This window comes from Polypterus senegalus, chromosome 1 (assembly GCF_016835505.1).
Source record: "Polypterus senegalus isolate Bchr_013 chromosome 1, ASM1683550v1, whole genome shotgun sequence".
Classification (NCBI taxonomy): domain Eukaryota; kingdom Metazoa; phylum Chordata; class Cladistia; order Polypteriformes; family Polypteridae; genus Polypterus; species Polypterus senegalus.
Window position 1 is genome coordinate 97,418,953 of NC_053154.1, and position 20,471 is coordinate 97,439,423.

The following is a 20,471-nucleotide window of genomic DNA, read 5'->3' on the forward strand; positions in this document are numbered from 1 at the left end:
GGCTTTATTTGATTACAGCCACATATAGCACAAGTTTATATATCTATGGTGAAAACTATGAGCCTTTGAGCAGACCGAGGTTATAGGTTATGGTGTGCAGCACCAGGATTTTAAAGAAAAAGAAACCCAGTTCACAATTCAGCTCAGCCACAGATTGTGAATACCCATGCCTCCTTGCAGGAGCCTCTCCCAGTAGAGCGTTTTAGAGTTCTGTCCTAGTGTCTCCCGGCTATGTGTTAACGTGGAACAGCACAACATCTGGAATGACGCTGGTTCCCTAGGGTCCTCAATAAATCTCCCAGCCTGTCACAATGGCCACATCCCTGCTGACACGCCACAGTTTAACTTGGACACAGCACCGTACTGCCTGCACACTCTGGACTGAGGAATTTGGCCAATGGCCCTGCAACAAATCCCAGCTCTAGGTGCAGTCACCGCAAATGGAAAAAACAGCTGGCAGGATTAAAAATAGCTCAGCACACTCTGGTGGAATCCGGAAAAGACTCACACCAAGGTTAAGGAAAAATAGTGGACCGACACACCAAGTCTGGTGATACACAGTGACCTTAAACCTTTCAGGGAATGAAGGGAGAGAGAACTGCATACATTCAAAAGTGATGTTCCCTTTCTGACTGACATGGTACCATGTGAATATTATCTGCTCATTTAACCAGAAGCTCTCTTTCATAAGGACCCTCCTTTTTGTTCTTCAATTTTTTCTCAATTTCAGCTGCCTGACTTCTCCACCTTATTTTTGTTGCAACCTGTAGTTTTCAGTCTGTCTTGTGTGATCCTTACTCCTGAAGCCCCCTTACTAGAAAAGCTGCAGGAATGGTCACCATGATATCCTAATTTTTTTTATTATCATTTCTGATATGGATGATGCCCATGAAACTGGATACCATGATCATAGTGAGAGGGGTGACCAGGCTATACTAAAGATTTAAGTAACACAGTAATAGGTACCAGACACACCAGCATGAGTATACCAGGAATGGCAACCCTGCTTTCTGCACAAGGATCTTACATGTTTATCAACAATAAGCTGTTAATCAAAAAATATCTAGAGAAGTGGTCAGAATCAGGTGCTAGTGGAGTCTGACATGACTTACTGTTATCTATGACAGTAGTGAGAAGTCAACAGTAGGGCAAAAAGATGCATATTTGGATGCACAACCTGTCACAGCTGGGTATGGCAGTCACTAACCCAATGGAGTCATATCCTTTTAATCAAAACATAACAAAAAGTGATTACAGGGGGATAAACCACAAACTCTGGAAGAACATTGCCTGGATTTAAGATTTTTTGCTGCTCCATAGATCAATTTTCCTGGATGTGAACAGTGCACATTGGGTGTGGAGTACATTGGTTTATGTTGTGTTTTTATAGTGTATTGTTGTGTTGTTTTTTTATTTTTATTTTTTTTTTTATCCCAGTTAACAAAGATTGAATGCCACAGCATTTCTGAACATTTTACAGACCATCTGCAGTATTATAATTGTAAACTGGATTTTTTAACAGTGCATTCTTCAATGTCCCAAGGCTAGGAAACCATGTAATGGTTCAAGGAGCCTGATAGTGAATTCAGTTAATTGCAGGGCTTCCTCTGTAACCAGTCAAACATAAGACAGATCAAGCCATATGGATTCAGACGCTACTAATTTGCAACAATTGTGGGGGCACAATAGAGTCAACAGTCACACGTGTTCTAATGCCCAAGTTCAAAGCACCTTGTTGAGTCCATGCACAAGTAAATTCAGAACATTTTCAGAGCAAACTGGATGTCAATACACTAAAAGTGTACCTAATAAAGTGTCCATTCAATGTATATGAATAAGCTTCCATTTAATGTTCAAGTTGCTCTGGATAACAGCATAAAATCAGTGAAAAATATACAAATGCTATGGTGAATCTATAGGAGAAAGAGAAGAGCTACCCCCTGCTAGCATAAGTGGATGTTCAAGGAGGAAAGAACTCCTTATAGCGGAACTCTTTAACCGATGAGTCATGAAGCCAAAGGAAAAATGAATACAGATTACTAATGAAAAATTCCAGCAGGTCAACTACCTGAAAGCCACAATGTACACACTTTGCTGGTATCAGCCAGCATACAGAACACAAAAGGAAGCTGTCAGCAGCAGGCAAGAGAACTGGAGTTACTTTACTATATGAAACACGTTTATTATGTTAAAAAGGGAGGGATGTCAGGTCAACAAAATAGATTAGCCCACAATTACATTATAAAAATCAAAAATCCGAATGGCACAGCAACATTCCAAAGCAGAGGGATTGTTGGTTAAACATGTTAATAAGAACCTTAAAACCAGAGTGCCATATTCATTGAAATCACTATGCTCACAACCTCTGGAGTGTCCCACTGCCCTTATGCTCACCCGTTTTTGTTACCACTGCACTTGTAAATTTAAGAACAAACGCCCACCAAGTCTTTTCAGTTTTACCAGCAGCTGTTGTCTGCTGACTTACTAGAAGAGAAAGAGAGAATTGTTTTGGAAAAGTCACTGATGTGCCAAGAATAGCTACAATAATGCCAGCTCTCCCTCCCCCACCCATAGTCCCCTGGCCAGCAGGTCTATAGCTACAATGACTACAAGCACGTCTCAAGTCACTACACACCATTAGAGCCACTCTTTTGCTCACAGTGCCCTGAATAAATAAAGTTATCACTGTTATAGCCTGAGCAATTGGTGCCTCCCAATAATGTGAGTTAGAAAGTTGCACAGTACGCTTTGCAAATAGTAGGTCCTTCACATATCCATGTGATCCAAAGATGTGAAATTTTTCAGGATACCCCTATGCCACACCTTCAAAAATGTAACATTATCCATCCATCCATCTATTATCCAACCCACTATATCTTAACTACAGGGTCATGAGGGCCTGCTGGAGCCAATCCCAGCCAACACAGGGTGCAAGGCAGGAAACAAACCCCGGGCAGGGCGCCAGCCCACCACAGGGCAATTTAACATTATCTTAAACAAAATATGACATTCTTTCTTCCTTTTTTACTTTATGAATGCTATCCTGATCAACAAATATACAGTATATCAAGGAGGAATTGCTATTGTTGTTATTTTTACCTTAAGCCTGCAAAAGAAACCTGGCTGGACTCCTTAGTCTGTAGTTCCAGATGCTCCGCAGGCCAATCATGGGGCATTTTTGCCCAGATTTCATGGAAAAACAACGCAGCAATCAAATGTAATGGAACACTTAACTTTCGGAAAATTTGCTGTAAAATTGATTGGGGTGGGAGGGGTGTGAAGGAGTGCAGGGAACAGAGGAGACCATTCATAAGCAGGCAACACAAGGACTCATTCATTGTGAGGCACTCTGCCATTCTCCTTAGCTGCAGCACCCAGGTTTACACCTACAAGCCACCCTAGCACCCACTCAGTTAGAGATGTGCAAACAGGGAATAGGTGTCTAACAGCTCCAGATGAAGAGCAGAAAAACAGCAAGCAACAAAGACATTAGATAAGAAACCAACATATCTTATTACTAACACCGATCCCAAAACACTTTGGTAAGGAACCTCATGACAAACCAATCATTACAACTATGAACATCAGGGATTTGCAGTGTAAAGTGCTGTGGGTACAGAAGTGGATTCAACAAAGAAAACAACAGTGAAGGTGGGAGAACCCTTATCCAAATCAGAAGGTGTCACTAACATTGGTCATTCAGGAATAAGTGCTGGTGAAGTGGTTCATTTTACAAATAAATATAGTAAAACAAATAAGATCACCAAAATAATGCTTTCATCAATTAGCAAATGCTCCAATACATATGAATATTATATGTTGACTGTCTATAATATGTGTACTCTGTGTATCCTATGTCTGTTGTGTGTATTTCTACACCAATATTCTGATTTGCATCTTGTTGTTACTGGCTTGTGCTAGGTCTAAATACACATCTTGTTTTTGCTGCCAAAATGTCTCTTTGGGGATTAATAAAGTATTAAATAAAATGAATCAGTCGTGTGGCACTTGCAGTTGGTATTAAATAAAACAGATTAACAAGTAAAGGCATTAAGAGGAAAAAATGCATAGGATCCACAAAGTACACCATTTGAAAAATATTAAAGGGTCCTAGTGGACTAATCACAGTCCATTACCAGAAAGCATACAGAAGTATTTAAATAGGCTACAAGGAAACCAGGCGTCATAGCACTGAGAACACAGAGTACATATTGAGAGGTTTTGTTTAAGATGTGTAACTTGAAAGGCCACATCTGGAATAATGGGTGTAGTTTTTGCCTCCATATTATATAAACACTACACTAACACTACAAAGAGGTGCAACTAGAAGTATTTCGGGACCATAGGGAACAAGTATTGAGGGAGTCATTTCAAACCTAAGCTCTAATTCTGTACCTCTACTCTTGTGTGAAAGTATCTGCTAGAGGCAAACCACTTTACGACGTAGAATGACTCAAGTGAAAAACAATAATGGATGGCAATCAAATGACACAGAAGCCGTAATGGATCAATTACTGCCCTTCTGCATAAAAGAAACTTTCAACTTTAGTTTACGTCTTGTTTTTGTTTTCAATTGCTCAAACATTGGTTGGTCTAATGTCTTAAAAAAATTTTAACAACCGATTTTAAACACTGATGACAAGTTTCAGGGCACCTCATGTATATGCTCACCCAGCTTCAGTCTTCTGTACAATCCACTTTTTCAACATGTACAGAAGTATCAAGCGAAATAACCTGATTAGAAGCTGGGTTTAAAAAACTGATGAGCTATAATTTAGGCCAGAGTAGCAGTGTGACAGTAGCCAAAGTGGAAACATCTAGATGGACGTATCAAGACAGAGACTTATCTCATCCTAACTGACCAAGAGTTTAATAATGTTTATGTCTGCGATGTTTTCTGAAGACGTTTGACACCAGCAGTTCAGCCCAGAGGGTAACTGACCTTTTTAAACTTAGCTATGAATAACCTATTTCATTTTGCAACACATTTCATGAAAGAACATCGTCTCTATTGAATAAGAGATAAAAAACTATTCCACAGGACCCAAAAGACACACAAGTTAGAAAAAATAGTTTACTAAATGCTTCATACATGAAAGAAAACGTGCTAAATTCAGTTTTGGGTTGTTGCAGAACAGTAGCCGATCCAACCCTTGAGGTGGTGCCAATCTTTCCAGGGGTTACTCACACCCACACCACATTTGGCAAAATTAAATTAGACAATTAGCCTAATCTCCGCATCTTTAGGATATGTGGGAGGAAAACCAGAGAACTCAAGATGAAAACCTATGTAGAAATGGGGAGAATACACAAACTCCACACAGGATTTAAATATAGAATACTGTATTATGAGGGAACATGAAAATAAACCTTTGTTTGTATACAGCTGTTAAACATTGACGCTGTCTGTAGCTATACATCATATAATCTCCATTCATTCCTCACAGTTTTTCACCAAACCAGGTTGATACTCACTGCTAGGTGTGCTGGCACACTTAGTGATTCAGCCACACACTTTCATACCACTCATATAAAAAAAGTAGACACGCAGAGGTAGACAGGCATTCCTCAGAAAAAACAGACAGTCACTGAACATTAAACCTTCTGCTTCCAAACCACTTAATGCTGTGCCAGACAGTCCTCCATTGCAGAAATCTGAGGTAATCGATACTGAAAAACACTGGTTTCAGACCCTTAAACACTTTGCTGTAAAACACAGAAAAAGTATTTGACCCCCAAACAATGACACCCCTCTAATGTTCCCCAGTGTTGGGTGTTGCTTCATCTCAAACGGCTTTCTGCTGGTATAAGCTGTGTGGGAGCAGTGTAAAGGTTTTCTATTACCAACCCCCAACACAGAACATCCATGCAGTCAGTCTGTACCCTATTTGTGTAAGGTGAGAAAGAAAAAAGCCAAAAGATTCTGTAGCATACAGCTGCCCATGGCAGGGGAGGAGGGCTGGATGGTGGACGGGTGGAAGCCAGGGCAATAATTGGCTTCTTTCACCCCTGTTAACTGCAAACAAAAGTACCATTCAGTATAAACTGGACAAAATGCACCAAAGGGATGGTCAACTAGCTGTAGCGGCGGGGAGGAATGATAACCACGCCGGGTTCTTTCTTTCCCCAGCCTTTGTTTAGCCTCTCAAAAGCCTTAATTAAAAGCTGAACAATGCACCTCCAAGGGACTTGACAGAATGGGCATGACATTCTGCTTAGCCGCTACTTTCATTCCCCAACACATTAATGGAAATGTAACAGGAATTAAAAACTAAAGCAAGCGAAAAATTCAGCTCCCCTTAACCAAGTCTTCCACCAATCACAAATTCTGTATTAACAGAATTCAGGTTTGCAAGCTGGGTTTCTGGTTTTCAAGCACTGTTCCACAAGAATGGTGTAAGTTAACATATAAGCAAATTTAGCAATGTTTTTTAAATCATTACTTCAAAAGGGTTCATTCAATTGCTTAATGTTGGATGTGTGAGCTTTCTGCATTGAAACGTCTTGCTCAGATTTAAAGTACAGAGGCAGTGACAATGGTGGAGAGGACCCAAAAAGAGATATGGGTGCAACAATGACAAACCGTAAGTCAGTCTCTGGTATTCCTGCCAGTGCTGGGCAGAGAGCCCCCATCCCCTCCCACTAGACAGCCTCTTTAGTTTACGGGTCAGTGCAACAAGCACAGCGGGAACAAGGGCCTAACAAAGGAGACCTTCTGGGGAGTAATTTCCCATCTGGGGGAGGAGGTAGAGGAACAATATGGATGTGGGGGATGGTCTTCTGTAAACCTGTCAAGCAGGTGCAGCAGACAAAGGGAGCAAAAACAGAATTTTAAAAATCAAGATGTAGCTGTTTCAAGGAGGATTACATATTTCAAAATACACAGGAGCACACGCATACACAAACATGTAAAACAGAGGCAGTCGCAGAGATAGCAGAGCACTCATGCAAGAACAGAAGGGCATCTGTAGGACCTACAGGATGACATAATGTCACTGGAAATGATGGGGCAGATAAAATCTACTCATTGAAGTTATTGTTTCCCAATAGTCTGAATAAACACCAAAAGTCACTACCCGGGGCAGTGAAACTTTGTTTTTTTATAATTAATAGAATATAACTGTTACTCAAAGCATTCTTTTGATGTTAAAAGAAACTGGGGATCCAAAAGGTATAAATAGAGCAGCTCCTTGTACAGCAATAATCTGTCACCAAGAATCACTATTAAAAGGCGCTGACTTAGTAGGGCTAATCTGTGAACACAAAACACATCCCCTTATGCATGTTCCTTTGCCACTTTGATTAATAAATCTGCACAACATCCAAAACAGTAATAGCAGACTGAGAATAGGTGACTGTGCGAGAAAATAATCTGTTCCTTAGACACCTTCTCAGACCCCATTCCACTCAACCTGTACACTTAACCATGTCTTTAGTTGTGTCACCGTTCAACAAGGCACGCCTGCGTTGTTTTTCTTACTATTTTCACTATTGATCTATACAGTATAATGAACTGCTCTTCACAGGAATTCTTAAAAATAGTGCTGCTTTTCTCCCAACTAGACCATATGTAACCAAAAGCAGTGAGGCATTAATAAGTATTAATTTCATACATCCCAACAGCATGATATTGAATTTTAAACTTTACAAAAACTTGAAAGCAGTCTGAGGGAAGTAAAAAGAATGCATGTATAACCAAAAGAGCACCATTGAGACAAAACTTGCAGAGATTCAGGAATTCATTCATTTTGAAACTGCCTTTAGGCAAATGGAAGGTTACCAAAAAATTATTTCAAATGCTATTCGGCACTCCAGATCACCATATCTGACAGAATTCTGTGTTTTGTTGGAGAGAGGCATCAGGCAGTTCACACAATCTTGTTTGAATAAGAAAAGTCAACAGTACAAGGCAAAAACAAATGTATTATAAAAATACACCATCATCTGTGTAATTACAATATTTAATATCTATAGCACAAATTATCATCTAGCCCAAAGCGCTTAACAATACACCAAACAAATGCTTAAAACAAATTACAAGCAAAAATATACAGCTTAGTTGCAACAGAGGAGAGGAAAACAAATGCTCCAGCATGATAACAAACTCAGGATAAAAACAAACCACGGTGGGCCTATTAACTAACTCTAATTAGCACATCCAAAACCAAATGCTTGTATATAACTCAAACCCCTAGACTTTGTGCTGGGAGCTCTCCCTTACAACCCTTTCCTGACACGACACAGCTGGGCATTCTGACCAGCTTTTCAAATAACCCAATTATTTCTATATATTGCATAAATACATACTAAATGGCATATAATCCTCGCCATTTAGGGATGCAGGAATGCCATTTTTAAAGCAAATAAAGGATTCAGAATATCTTAACTAGAGCAAATATTAAGTACTGTTTAATAAACTGAATGATACACTTGTTAAAGCCATATATGTAAATGTAACTGGTAGGCTGTAGATACAGCAGTCGGGCCCATTTTAATTAACAAAACTTTTTAAGTAAAATATATTGCAATAAAGTTTTTTTTTTTTTATTTGTGCATTTGTTCAAATACCACATTTTCATAACTTAAGTGGTTAAAATGCCCAACCTTATAATGATATTAATAAAATATTCTAATTATGACCCATAACATTCTTGCATTAAATAGTGTAGTACTAGGGTGTTGTATCGTGTTAGCCTTTACGAATGTAATGAGAAGTCAAGCAAAATTACACTTTTCATTGGCTAACCTGAGTTGCCTCGAAGGCTTGCATACTGTAATCTTTTTAGTTAGCCAATAAAAGGTGTCATTTTACTTGGCTTCTCACTACATTAAATAGTGTGGAGGAGAGACTGGTAATAGTAATGTAGGTCAGGCTGTACAATGCTATGATGTGCTTATTTCCCCAGGTGGATAATTGGCAGAGACGTCCATCAGTTTGTCAATGGACTCTTGCCAGTGTACATAACAGCCAGGTAATGTGACCTAGCCTTTTAAGTGGGAACTAGGAGTCAGCCCTGCAGGGACATCTCGTGCCATTAGGCAGAGTTTTAGCCTGTTAGCTTCAGAACTTCTCTGGAAGTGATCCTATAACAAAACAATAATGACTTTCCAAAGATGGTTCAAAATTCCCTTCTAGATCCCAGGAAAGTGACCCTGAAATTAGGAAATTCTGGAGTTTAACACACACTCCAAGTTAAAGTTAAGTCTCAAGACTTAGAAGAAACAAATGAAGAATTGAGTATATTAGCTGGCGTGTCACAGGCTTATGCTTTTAACATAATGTGAACAACTACTAGTGCAGGCAATTGCTATAGGTAAGCCATCATTTTTTTCAAATTGTGGCAACAGACTTTAGAACTGGGTCAAGTTGTAATAAATTCTAAAATCCAGTTATGGGCAGAGCATGAGGTGGTTCCTAAAAATTCCAATTACAATCTCAGGCCATAAAGAATGAAAGAACAAATACTGCATATGAATTAAGATTAGCAACAGGGCAAAAGTTGGAATTAGCTTATCAAGGGAGACCTGAATGTAAATCCTTTACTAAAAGCACAGAGATAAAATTCTTGGAAAAGAATGCAAACAAGCAAATATATAAATGAATAAGTAAGTAAAAAAATTGTTGGGGGACAAAAAAATAGTTGAGTAAGACAATGAATTGTAATGCAGACCAGTTCCCTGCTATGCTACTTACTGCTTCTACAGATTACTGGCACCATCAGCACCATCAGACAAGCATAGCAAGATAACATACTTTAAATCTAAAGGATACTTGACACAGCTCAATAACTAGGGAGCTTTACTGCTGCTGACACGACCGTGCTTTGGCAAATATACAAGAAAAGGCCAACTCCAGATTCTCCAAGAGGTGTAGTTTCAACCATCACACACAGACAGGATTGCGTGCACACAATTTGACCCTACTTTTAATCAAATGTTTAAAAAATTAAAAAAATCAGCATCTGTCAAAAAAAAAAAAAAAATTAGGAGATACCACGAATAAACACTCTCAACAGAAGGAATGATAATGCAGATGGGGAATTTAAAGGCATTATAATCACACATTAGGGTTAGGAACTCCAAAGCTACACCCTACGTAAACCTTCTACTGAGCCCTGCTACTGTTTTATATGTTCATTTATTTATTCAAATAAATCTGTATCAGGTTTGCCAGGGAGTCCCAGAATCAATGGGATTGCCTGAAGCTAGAAGCCTCTGCAGCAGGTTGATGTATTTCATCAGAACAGGAAATGGGTTGGGGGGGATTGGAAAGGGAGAATTAAAAAAAAAATGCTGAGCCAAAAATCTCAGCTGGATATACCATGAAAAGGAGACAGAAGCCACACAGCTTATTGTGCGCCATTTATTTGTGTCTCACTTCAGGATGCCATTCTCTGGGGTCCCCATAAGGAACTGCTGAGAGAAACTGGGGGAAGTGGGAGCAAATCTGACTTTCAAATGGAGGCGATGTCATAGTAACCCCAGCGGCAACAAATGCATCTTTTGGCAGAGATAACGGCAGAGTTAAGACTCACTCACTCATTTGCCTTTACACTAAAACATCTAAGGAACTGGCTCCTAAGACCTAGTGTATTGTTTTCCCTTAAAATTTATTTTGCCTCTTTCAAATAAATAACTAAATAAATTGTAACGCTGAATCTTGTATTAGATGAAATTCAGCCCAGCCTCCAATCCCCCCTCCTCCCACACTACCCAATCAGTAGGGGTCACGACACAATCAATATGCTCCATTTTGTTACCCGGTTGCACCATAAGAGCCCCCAGTGGGGTTACAGGGGTCACAGCATAAGGCTGACTATGAAAACAATTCCAAAAGGGCAAATTCGTCAACAGAGAGAGAAGACAAAGCATCCATCTAAGAAAGGGAAAACAAAAAAGTCTTTTCAATATTGGAGAATATTTATAGAGGGTGTAAGGTGTAAAAGAGAGCCATTATTGGTACAAATCAGAGATATGGTAAACTGTTATCATAAAGGCACAACTTTCTACCTATTACCTCTCACTTATTAGTAGTGAGCATCTTTACCACAGACAGCAAAGGTCATTCTGAACTCCACCTGCCAAATCCCATTTAAAACAGACCATTGCAGAAAGTTAACGCAGTGTCTCATGTAGACCACCTATGGTGCATCTTTCAGTGCGATAACTTGAGTGAGTAATGCTGTAACTGCTTATATAGTGCCAATCAAAGTAAAATCTTGTATTTCATTAACTGCTAAAACATTATTTCAGGATCCAACATTTTGGACACTTGTCAAATACTTTCAGAACGCACAGCATTATGAGAAATTTTACTGTTAAACTAACCATTAAAAGGAGACCTGTTTCACATAGAACCTTACAGTGTGATGGCAATTCTGCTCATTGCAGAAAATTCTATAATATATCCATGAAGTCCTTAATGTCTCCTATCTAGCACTATGACAACAGTGTCAATTCCTACACTAGACAGACTTCGAGACAGGTAGACGGGAAAACCACTATACTAGATAAACGGAGAGATAGGTAAGCAATCTTGTGTAAAGGAAAAGGTTCACCAAACACGATGAACACCAATAACTACAATGAAACATAGGTTTCTTCATCAAGTGCAGTGCACAGACACACGAATAAAATCACACAGCTAAACAGAGAAGAAGAACACCTTTAGCTCAGTTACAGCATAGAACTGACACTTGTTTCCCTATTTGGGATAATGTCATTGATCTTTATGCCCAGATCGATGAGCTGTGGTCATCTGTACTACTTAGGGCGCCTAGGCCCTGCTGTTTCAGACTTATTTCCAGGCCAAACTCTAAGATAACAACACAGCATACCCTCCTGAAGCAGGATGAAATTTTAATAACATAGTATGAATAAAAGAGGCATCCATAGCCGCAAATAGCCACCCACCTTGCTTAACAGCACAAAGTGCAAGCCAGCAATCATAACACTTTTTGTGCCAGGAAATGTAGCTTTGTGACAGGAGTATGAAATAGTAATTAACTGGAACAAACAAGCCCCTTCAGATAATAAGCAGGTAATCATTACCCAAGGGGACACACCCTTTGCTCAGCACAGTAAAACACTGATATGCACTTTCTAGAGTCGCACCACTTCTAGGGTCCTCTTGTGCTGAGGTGGCTAAATAATCTAGATTTTGTGTTTCGAGTATGTTACTGCAAATCAGGAGTATTGTATGTTGTTCATTGTAATGCCTTCTGATTTTTACAATAAATTTTATCTGTATTGTGAAACCTAAGCATCTACCTATGCACCTATTAACACTTGTTCTCAGATTTAGTCCTGGGAGAGACCCCATGGATGCAGATTTTTGTGCCAACCTGTTTTACAATCAGTAAATCATTTAAATTGCTCACAGTTTAGTTTGACTTTTTACTTCTCTTATTTTGTATTCAGAAAAGCACAGTAGTGCAAGATTTACATCTATAAGAAACTATTTATGTTACCTGGTATCGCCAGGGAAACTTCCTAAGACAACAGTGACACAGCAGTCCTTACACTTTACAATCTAACATGAATTTGTCTTTGACTGTTCTTTTTGCACTAAAAGATTCAATTTGAAATGTACTACTATATTTTCTTATAGCACTAAGAAAATGCTCAGTTTAGGCGTAAACTAAATACTAAACATTTAATAGGCCCTGGTAATTCTTCAAAAATTATAATTAGATTTTCCACTTTTGCAATATATTTTAGGTGGTTCATCAGTTCATTTCAATCCACAATAATATGGACATTTAAAATTCATGGACCGTATAAGAATTTCTTTATTAGATTCACAATCAATGTGTGAATTAAAATAAAACCCATTGTTGCATTTTTTGAGCCAAGACAAATATCTAATTTGCATACAAAGCAGACATTTCTCTGTTCATATCACTATGTTTTTAGGCATGTTGAGTAACAGCAGTCCTGTGATTTTCTTGAAATTTACACATGTATTTAACAACTGCAAATTTGTTCATGTTAGGACTTTTTGTGTATATGTAGCAGCTACAAGTCTATTCACCATAGGATTTTTTGTGCATATTTAGCAACTGCCAGTCAGTTCACTTTAGGATTTTTATACATATTTAGTAACTACAGGTCAGTTCACATCAATATTTTTTGTGTATACATACTGTAGCTACCCAAGTGTGCTCACTTCAGGATGTTTTTGTATATGTTTAGCAACCACAATTCTGTTTGCCTCTGGATTTTTTTGTGTACATGTAGGAACCACAACTCTGTAACCCTCTGGATTGTTTTTGCGTGTTTAGATGCAGATTTTTCTAATTGTTTTGTCTGATATTCTCTGTATATCTAGTACAGTGGTAGGTTCCGAGAACTTTCAGGCACATCAGATAAGCAAGAGAATGCATTTGATTGCTGTTTGGTGTAAGCAGTTTTGAATTTGAGCAAAACTAAAAATAGTAAGGTTCATAAACATCAAAATGCATAAAGCTCCTGTGAAGTGCAATCTTTTTACTGGCCAACCATTTACCAAAATGTCAATTTGGAAGTGGTAGCATAGGATGAGGGATTATGTATATCATTCATATACATTACAACAGCATTGTAATTGTCCTCTTTTGGGTTACATGAGAAAACTTTGTATCACAACCACTGTCCCACTACAAATTCAACAATTTGATGCCAAATTTCCAGGCCTAACACATCCATACCGTATTCATGTAATGACAACTAGCAATTTCCATCTGCCTTTACACTTATTATGTGGTGTGGAATTTATATGGTATTAGGCAAAAGGGGTTCCGTTTTAATTGATCAAAACCAATATACTAGAAACAGACATTGTGTATGTAAATACAGTAGAACTTTCCTCCTTCCTTCCACTTCAAAGTTCAATGTCATGTCATGTCATTCCTAAGACAGTTTCCCTTGATCTCTCATTAGTCCACCCTATTGGTCTACATCGTTGATGTACTGCAAACCTTTATTTGCATACACTGGCATGCCTCAAAGAGGCAGCACAGTGGCTGCTACCCTTTCTCTTCAGGCTTCTTTCAGTGCTGTGCAGCACGCTAACATAGTGTACCTGGAACAGAATTATTATGGACAAATATAAAAAAAAAAAACAAAAGTCTGCTAATTTTGTTTTTTCTATATCACCACCAAATTTCAATCAAATCTATCAAAGCATTTGTTAGATTTTGGGGCATTTAATTTTCTATTGATGGTTCTATTGATATGTCTGAATGTCCTTTCTTAGCTAAAGCCTACTGACCTTGATGCACCACCCTGTCAAATTTTAGCATTTTAACTTAAATACGAAATAATAATTTAGTTGAAGAATGTGTGAGTCAGTCAACTGCACATTTTTATATATCTAACACAAATTTCAAATTTAGTTTTTTGACTGATACTAAAAACAGAGAAAATATGAAACACCAAATTACAAGAATAAATTGGTTGGGATAAAAGTCATAAGTGGCGCAGACTACTGAACTTGACAACCGATGATCAATACCATACCTAATTAATCCAAAATATGGCTCATTAGTGGCCTGAGTCTTTTCCAACAGCAGTGAGTCAAAAATGAGTAACTGGGTAAATTTGATCTGAATAACCCAGCTCACCCACATCTAGCTGACTTGCCCCATATAAATACTACCTCTTATCATTCCAAAAACTCCGTCCATTATTAATCAGCCAAACCTAGTTCAGGGCTGCAGGGAACAAGATATTCCTCCAGCAGCACACCTAGTATAATTAAATTATGTTATTTACAGTTTACATTTACTTATTTGACTGAAGCCTTTATCCAATGCAACTTACAACATTTATGATACAATTGGTTACATTTCTTTTGGTTTTACAATTGGAACACAGGCAGGTCATGCGACTTGCTCATGGTCACACAATGTCAGTAGCGGGATTTGAACCCACAACCTCAGGGTTTGAAGTCTAAAGCCTTCACCTCTACACCACACTGCCTGTCTATATAACATGTGTTCTGTAAGATTCTGCTTTCCATTAGATGGAATCCGTATTATGTTTTACAACTGTACTTCCATTATCTAAATTTTCAGACTCCCAACAAATTTGCACGGGTTAGTACTATAATGCAAAAACATATAATTATTATGTGATCCCCCTTTGCAAATGGTCTTTCGAACACATCAAGACACAAGTTTCAATTCACAGAAAGGTATCGATATTAACATCTTTTGGTTCCAGTGTTATGGGAATTCCTGGGGGGTGGGGGGTTCAGCTCCTATATTCAGACTCCTCTCCCCACTGTTGTTATAATAGGCCAATTACCCACATTATGCCACTGCTTTCAGTTGTTCAAACATATGCAACAGCCAAGAAAATTACTTCCCAGACGGAAATGTGAATACACAGCAAGGGTTGAGCCTTTCTGTCTTGATTGCTTATCTCAGCAGAGACGCTACATCACTCATACAGGGGTTCTCTTTGCTGCATGTCCCCTAACTAAGATTTCAATCTCACATTCATCTTCAAAAAAAGACAGAACCAACTAATGACAACATGAATCAGTATAATGAAATTACTTTGAGATGTTTTTGGTTATGGTTTGTTGTTTAATACTATATTTGAGTGATATTATTTAAAATTTCAAAAAGGTACAAACAGTGCAGTCCCATGATCAGTGGACCCTTCCTTGTCTTGTGTACAACGTTCTTTGCAACCCCCACCCCTGTCCACTAGTTAAATAAGGAGATTCAAAAAATGCATAGATGGATGAATATACATAAAATGGAGGTTACACTTCAGTATTGCCAGCTAATGCTTGTCAAGTTTGGCATAGAAATTGCAGGTGTGGGTGCTGATGCAAAAAACTCTTTGCGAATGGATGGGTCCCCACCCATTATATATTTATTTTATATATATATATATATATATATATATAAATGTATTTATAGATTTAATAGGGTGGCACGGTTGGTAGCACTGGTGCCTCGCAGTTAGGAGGCCGGGGTTCGCTTCCCGGGTCCTCCCTGCGTGGAGTTTGCATGATCTCCCAGTGTCTGCGCGGGTTTCCTCTGGGTGCTCCGGTTTTTTCCCCACAGTCCAAAGACATGCAGGTTAGGTGCATTGGCAATCCTAAATTGTCCCTAGTGTGTGCTTGGTGTGTAGGTGCGCCCAGCGATGGGCTGGTGCCCTCCTCAGGGTTTGTTTCCTGCCTTGCACCCTGTGTTGGCTGGATTGGCTCCAGCAGATTCCCGTGACCCTGTAGTTAGGACATAGCGGGTTGGATAATGGATACGTAATATATATCAATATATATTGATAAAAATTGTATTCATTTTAATTATTACCACTGTCAAATTACCAAATGCAAACGTACTTTTATTTGTTGACACACTGATGTGAAATGCTAAGTTCATGTGCTGCCACTTCAAAGAAAAGTATACTAACACTATGCAGAGGATGATACAGATAGTAAGTCTGTCAGATGGAGTGATCAATTTTCGTTTAGTGTTTTGTACTTTAACCAGTAGCGCTTCAATACCTCAGAAGAAAACATCTTGAGACTGTATGTTTTGTTCAACTTAGCAAGCTTCAATCTTTTTGCTTCAAAGACTTAGCTGAGCCAATGTCAGGATGTTTTATATTGTTTGTCTTTGTATTGTGAAAGCTGCTGTAAATAATGCAATGCTTTTATTATTTTATAATTACAATTTTAGAGTGCTGAAGTCTAAATGTTTCTGAACTGCAGTAAGGATAATGATGACCTGTTTCTCCAGTTAGTCAACAGCAGGCATTAGTCAAATGTTTCACGTTTACTTACTTACTACTTGGTTCTATAGTGCCCAGTCTGTTTTTAATAATTTTCTTTTCTTTTTTTTGCTTAATTGGCTGTTACATGTGTTTTTTCAAGATTTTGAAAAAACACACACACGCACATACTTATATATATATATATATATATATATATATATATATATATATATATATATATATATATATATATACACATATACATATATATACACATATATATGTATATATATGTAATGTATGTGTATATATATGTATGTATGTGTGTGTATGTGTATATATATATATATATATATATATATATATATACACACATATACACACATACATACATACACATATACACATATATATATATACACACATACATACATACATACACATATATGTATATATATACACATACATACATACATACATACACATACATATATATATATATTGCGTCAACTGAAAACTTGAGAAGAGGGATAAACAAGAGGAGGCAATACAGTCCATCACGCATATCTAGTTAGCCAATAAATATTTCCATACTGTTACTACAAGTTCATAACTACAATATTTCATAACTAAATGGCAAGGCAGTTTGTTCTACATTTCTACAACCATGTGGATAAGAAGTGCTTCTAGCATTCATGTTAACTGCATTTCTATCTACATCATCACTAGCAAAATTGAATTTACATGTTAAATTCAATGTATTTTTGGTAAATATAATATGATAGGATTTCTAACTTGCAATTAATGCTCTATGCAGCTTATAAATAACATGGTTCATAATTGCAACCCTGAATTACTTTAAGCATGTTTAACAATGTTACGTTGTGTGACTTAGTGAACTCTGTGGATAGGGTCATCCTGATAGACAGCCCTATCTGCAGGAAACAAATGCTACAAGAACTGGTGACAATAGCTACTCAATACTATTAAGCAGCAATTAGTACATGCCTAAAAGAAGTGCCACACATGGAGAAACAAAGAAAACACTTCATAGTTGGAATAAAGCATTCAGGGCTATACACTTCCTCACATTGGCAGAAGAAAAAAGATGGTACATCAGAACTTTACGATACATCAGAACTTATCTTGTCTTTGTACTAATGGACGTGCATCATCAATCTTCCTAAAACAGATTAATATTACGATCATGGGGAGCATCAGCCCATTCTGACAGCATGGAGTAAAGGCAATGAACAACCTTAAATGATGTACATACATACACAGTTAAGGTGAGTTGTCTATGTACCATGGCTTAACCATAATATTTCACTCACCCCTTAAGTTTTTTTTTTTTTTTAATGATACTGACTTATGAAAACAAATTTTAACATATGATTTTAAATGAGTCACAGCTATAAGGAGTCCAAGTGGGAACACTGTGTATGCAATTCCTACTCAGGTCTACAATGCATACATGAATATATATAAACGAAGGGGAAAGGGGAAATAAATTCTTCTTTATACAAGTCTATGCAGAGTATGAGACCTAAATCATTCACCCAGTAGATCTCCAACCACACCCAACTGAACAGTCTCCTGTTAAGGTGCATAGTCATGAACCCAAGACTCACACAACAAAAATTTCACGTATACTAAGAGTGGTGTAGGGGGAAGATGTATAGCACATTGTGGACATCTTAAAAAAAAAAAAAACACGCTTCCATTTCCCCTTCTAAAACACTAACACAAGCTAGACAGTGTTGCTTTAATTTTATATTTCTATCAAAATTTGAGAATTTAGGTACTCAGAAGATCAAACTTAAACACACATTTTAAAAAGTTTTGTCTGCATAATTCAAACATATCCTTGCAAATAAAAACTGAACATATTTACATGTTGACCTAAACTATAGCATTATGGATGTCAAACCATTTCACTTTAAATGGACTTTATAGTAATGATTAATTCTCACAAGCAGAATAAATGCCACATAACAAGGTAGCAATCAGATAACACTACAGCTTCACAGCCATCTTCAGACACAAGCCTGCCAAAATATAATGCTACTATTTCTTTTTGTATTTATGTTCCCTGGTCTGTGTCTGTTGCACCAGACGAACAATAATTAACAATGTATTTTACTCTAATGGTCAAAGTCCACATGCTATCTCCCCAGCGAATATGAATTTTACCACCTGGACCCTGCCTGCATCTCTACCTATCTACCGAGCATGACTAAAAAATCAGGGACAACTCGTGGAGCAACCACTGGAAAGGCTGTGGTCTTCCTCCTGCATTGTATTTCTGTAAGCACACCAAACCCACCCCAAAAAAAAAAATCAATTAATTTTATAATTAATAATTGGATGTTATTGTGTTAATCTCTCTGGCTTGGAGCAATGGTACTGCCTCCTCCCACAGCAAAAAGAATTTTCAGTTAAGCCCTTAACTTTCTGGTAAACTGCCTCCATAGAGAGTAGCACTAAGGGCAGTTTGTTACATTGTCTCAGCTCAAGGTCCTACGGTTTTTCCATGAAATATGTCACACACACCCTCCCCCGCTTTGTCACATGGACAGGAGAGTAAACACCACGTAACTTTCTCAAGGCTGAGGGGACAGTAATTTCGTCCGACCCTTCCGATGATTCCAGTAGCCCCCTTTGACGCCAATATTACATTATTTAAAGTGGTCCAAAGTGGTCAGCTTGAGTCAAAAGAGGGTACATTCCGGGCCGTCATGGCCCGCTCACCAACGCCGTCATGGTATCAGATACTAGGTGATAACAAATAATGATAAATGCTCAAAACATTGAAGATCTCTGAAGATCTCCACTAAAAACAGAAAACCCTATGGTGTCCCAAATTAATGAATTGAAACCGCACTTTGACGCCATAAAAATTGGTTTACAAGCCCCTCGGTTTACTCACAGGTAGTAGGTAAAAGCACTAAGTCCTGATGGCACTGTCCGCAGCCCCCGGCCCGAGCAGTCCGCTCCTCCGTCCCCGTCGCAGCGACAAACTGCTGGACACGGAGCCGGAGAAGAGTCACTGTGCCCGGCGGCGCTGCCACTAATCAGCAGCCACCCCGCCAGGGCGAAGCACACAGCCAGAGCCCGCATGGGCGCAGCGTAGTCTCAGCTTGCCTTCAAGGCAAACAGAAATCCAATCCCAAGCAGTGCCAGGCGCCGCAATCCTCGGCAGATCCTCAGGGACTCGCCCCCACGGGCGGTAAGACGGCTTGGCCGGTCAGTCTCCGACGTTCTCGGTGTTCGTTCAGCTGTTTACCCAGCGCTGCATAATGCGAGTTCAGCACCGCTCCTACTCCGGAGCGCCGGCCTCCTTGTCCCATTAACGCTTCGCTCACTCGCTCCGCTCCTCCCGGGCCCGTGTACTGTCAGGCTCAATGGCACACCATATCCCGCAGAACTCTCCTAACCATTCCACGCGTCCCTACCCCTCTCCTTCTCCGTTCAGGCTGGTTTGCTTTTAGCGCCCCGCCCACTAATACATATTCACCATGTGTTGCCTTAGCCAATTGGAGCAGGAAAGAGAAAAAAACACGCGGAGACTCTAGTCTCGCAGAAAGGGAAACAAGTGAATGGAGAAAGGAGGGGGCGCAGGTACGGGAAGGGGAGGCGGTCGCTGTTGGAGTGAAGAAGAAGAAGCAGAAGCAGGAGGAGGAGGAGTTGGGGTTGGAGGTTCTGAACAGCTCGTGGGATTAAGCTTTCGTCGAAACTTTTATCGCAATCTGTCTCTT

The 20,471-nt window shown here is 38.8% G+C and overlaps 1 protein-coding gene across 1 annotated transcript in view; it reads right to left on the reverse strand.

Annotated features, from left to right (window-relative positions):
* Positions 1-20,193, reverse strand: part of lgr4 (leucine-rich repeat containing G protein-coupled receptor 4) — a 78,485-nt gene extending 58,292 nt beyond the window's left edge. The window contains exon 1 of the mRNA XM_039753762.1: positions 19,643-20,193. Within this exon, the coding sequence (XP_039609696.1) occupies positions 19,643-19,833 (191 nt within the window). The 5' untranslated portion in view covers positions 19,834-20,193. The remainder of the gene's footprint in view (positions 1-19,642) is intronic.
* Positions 20,194-20,471: the final 278 nt, after the last annotated feature.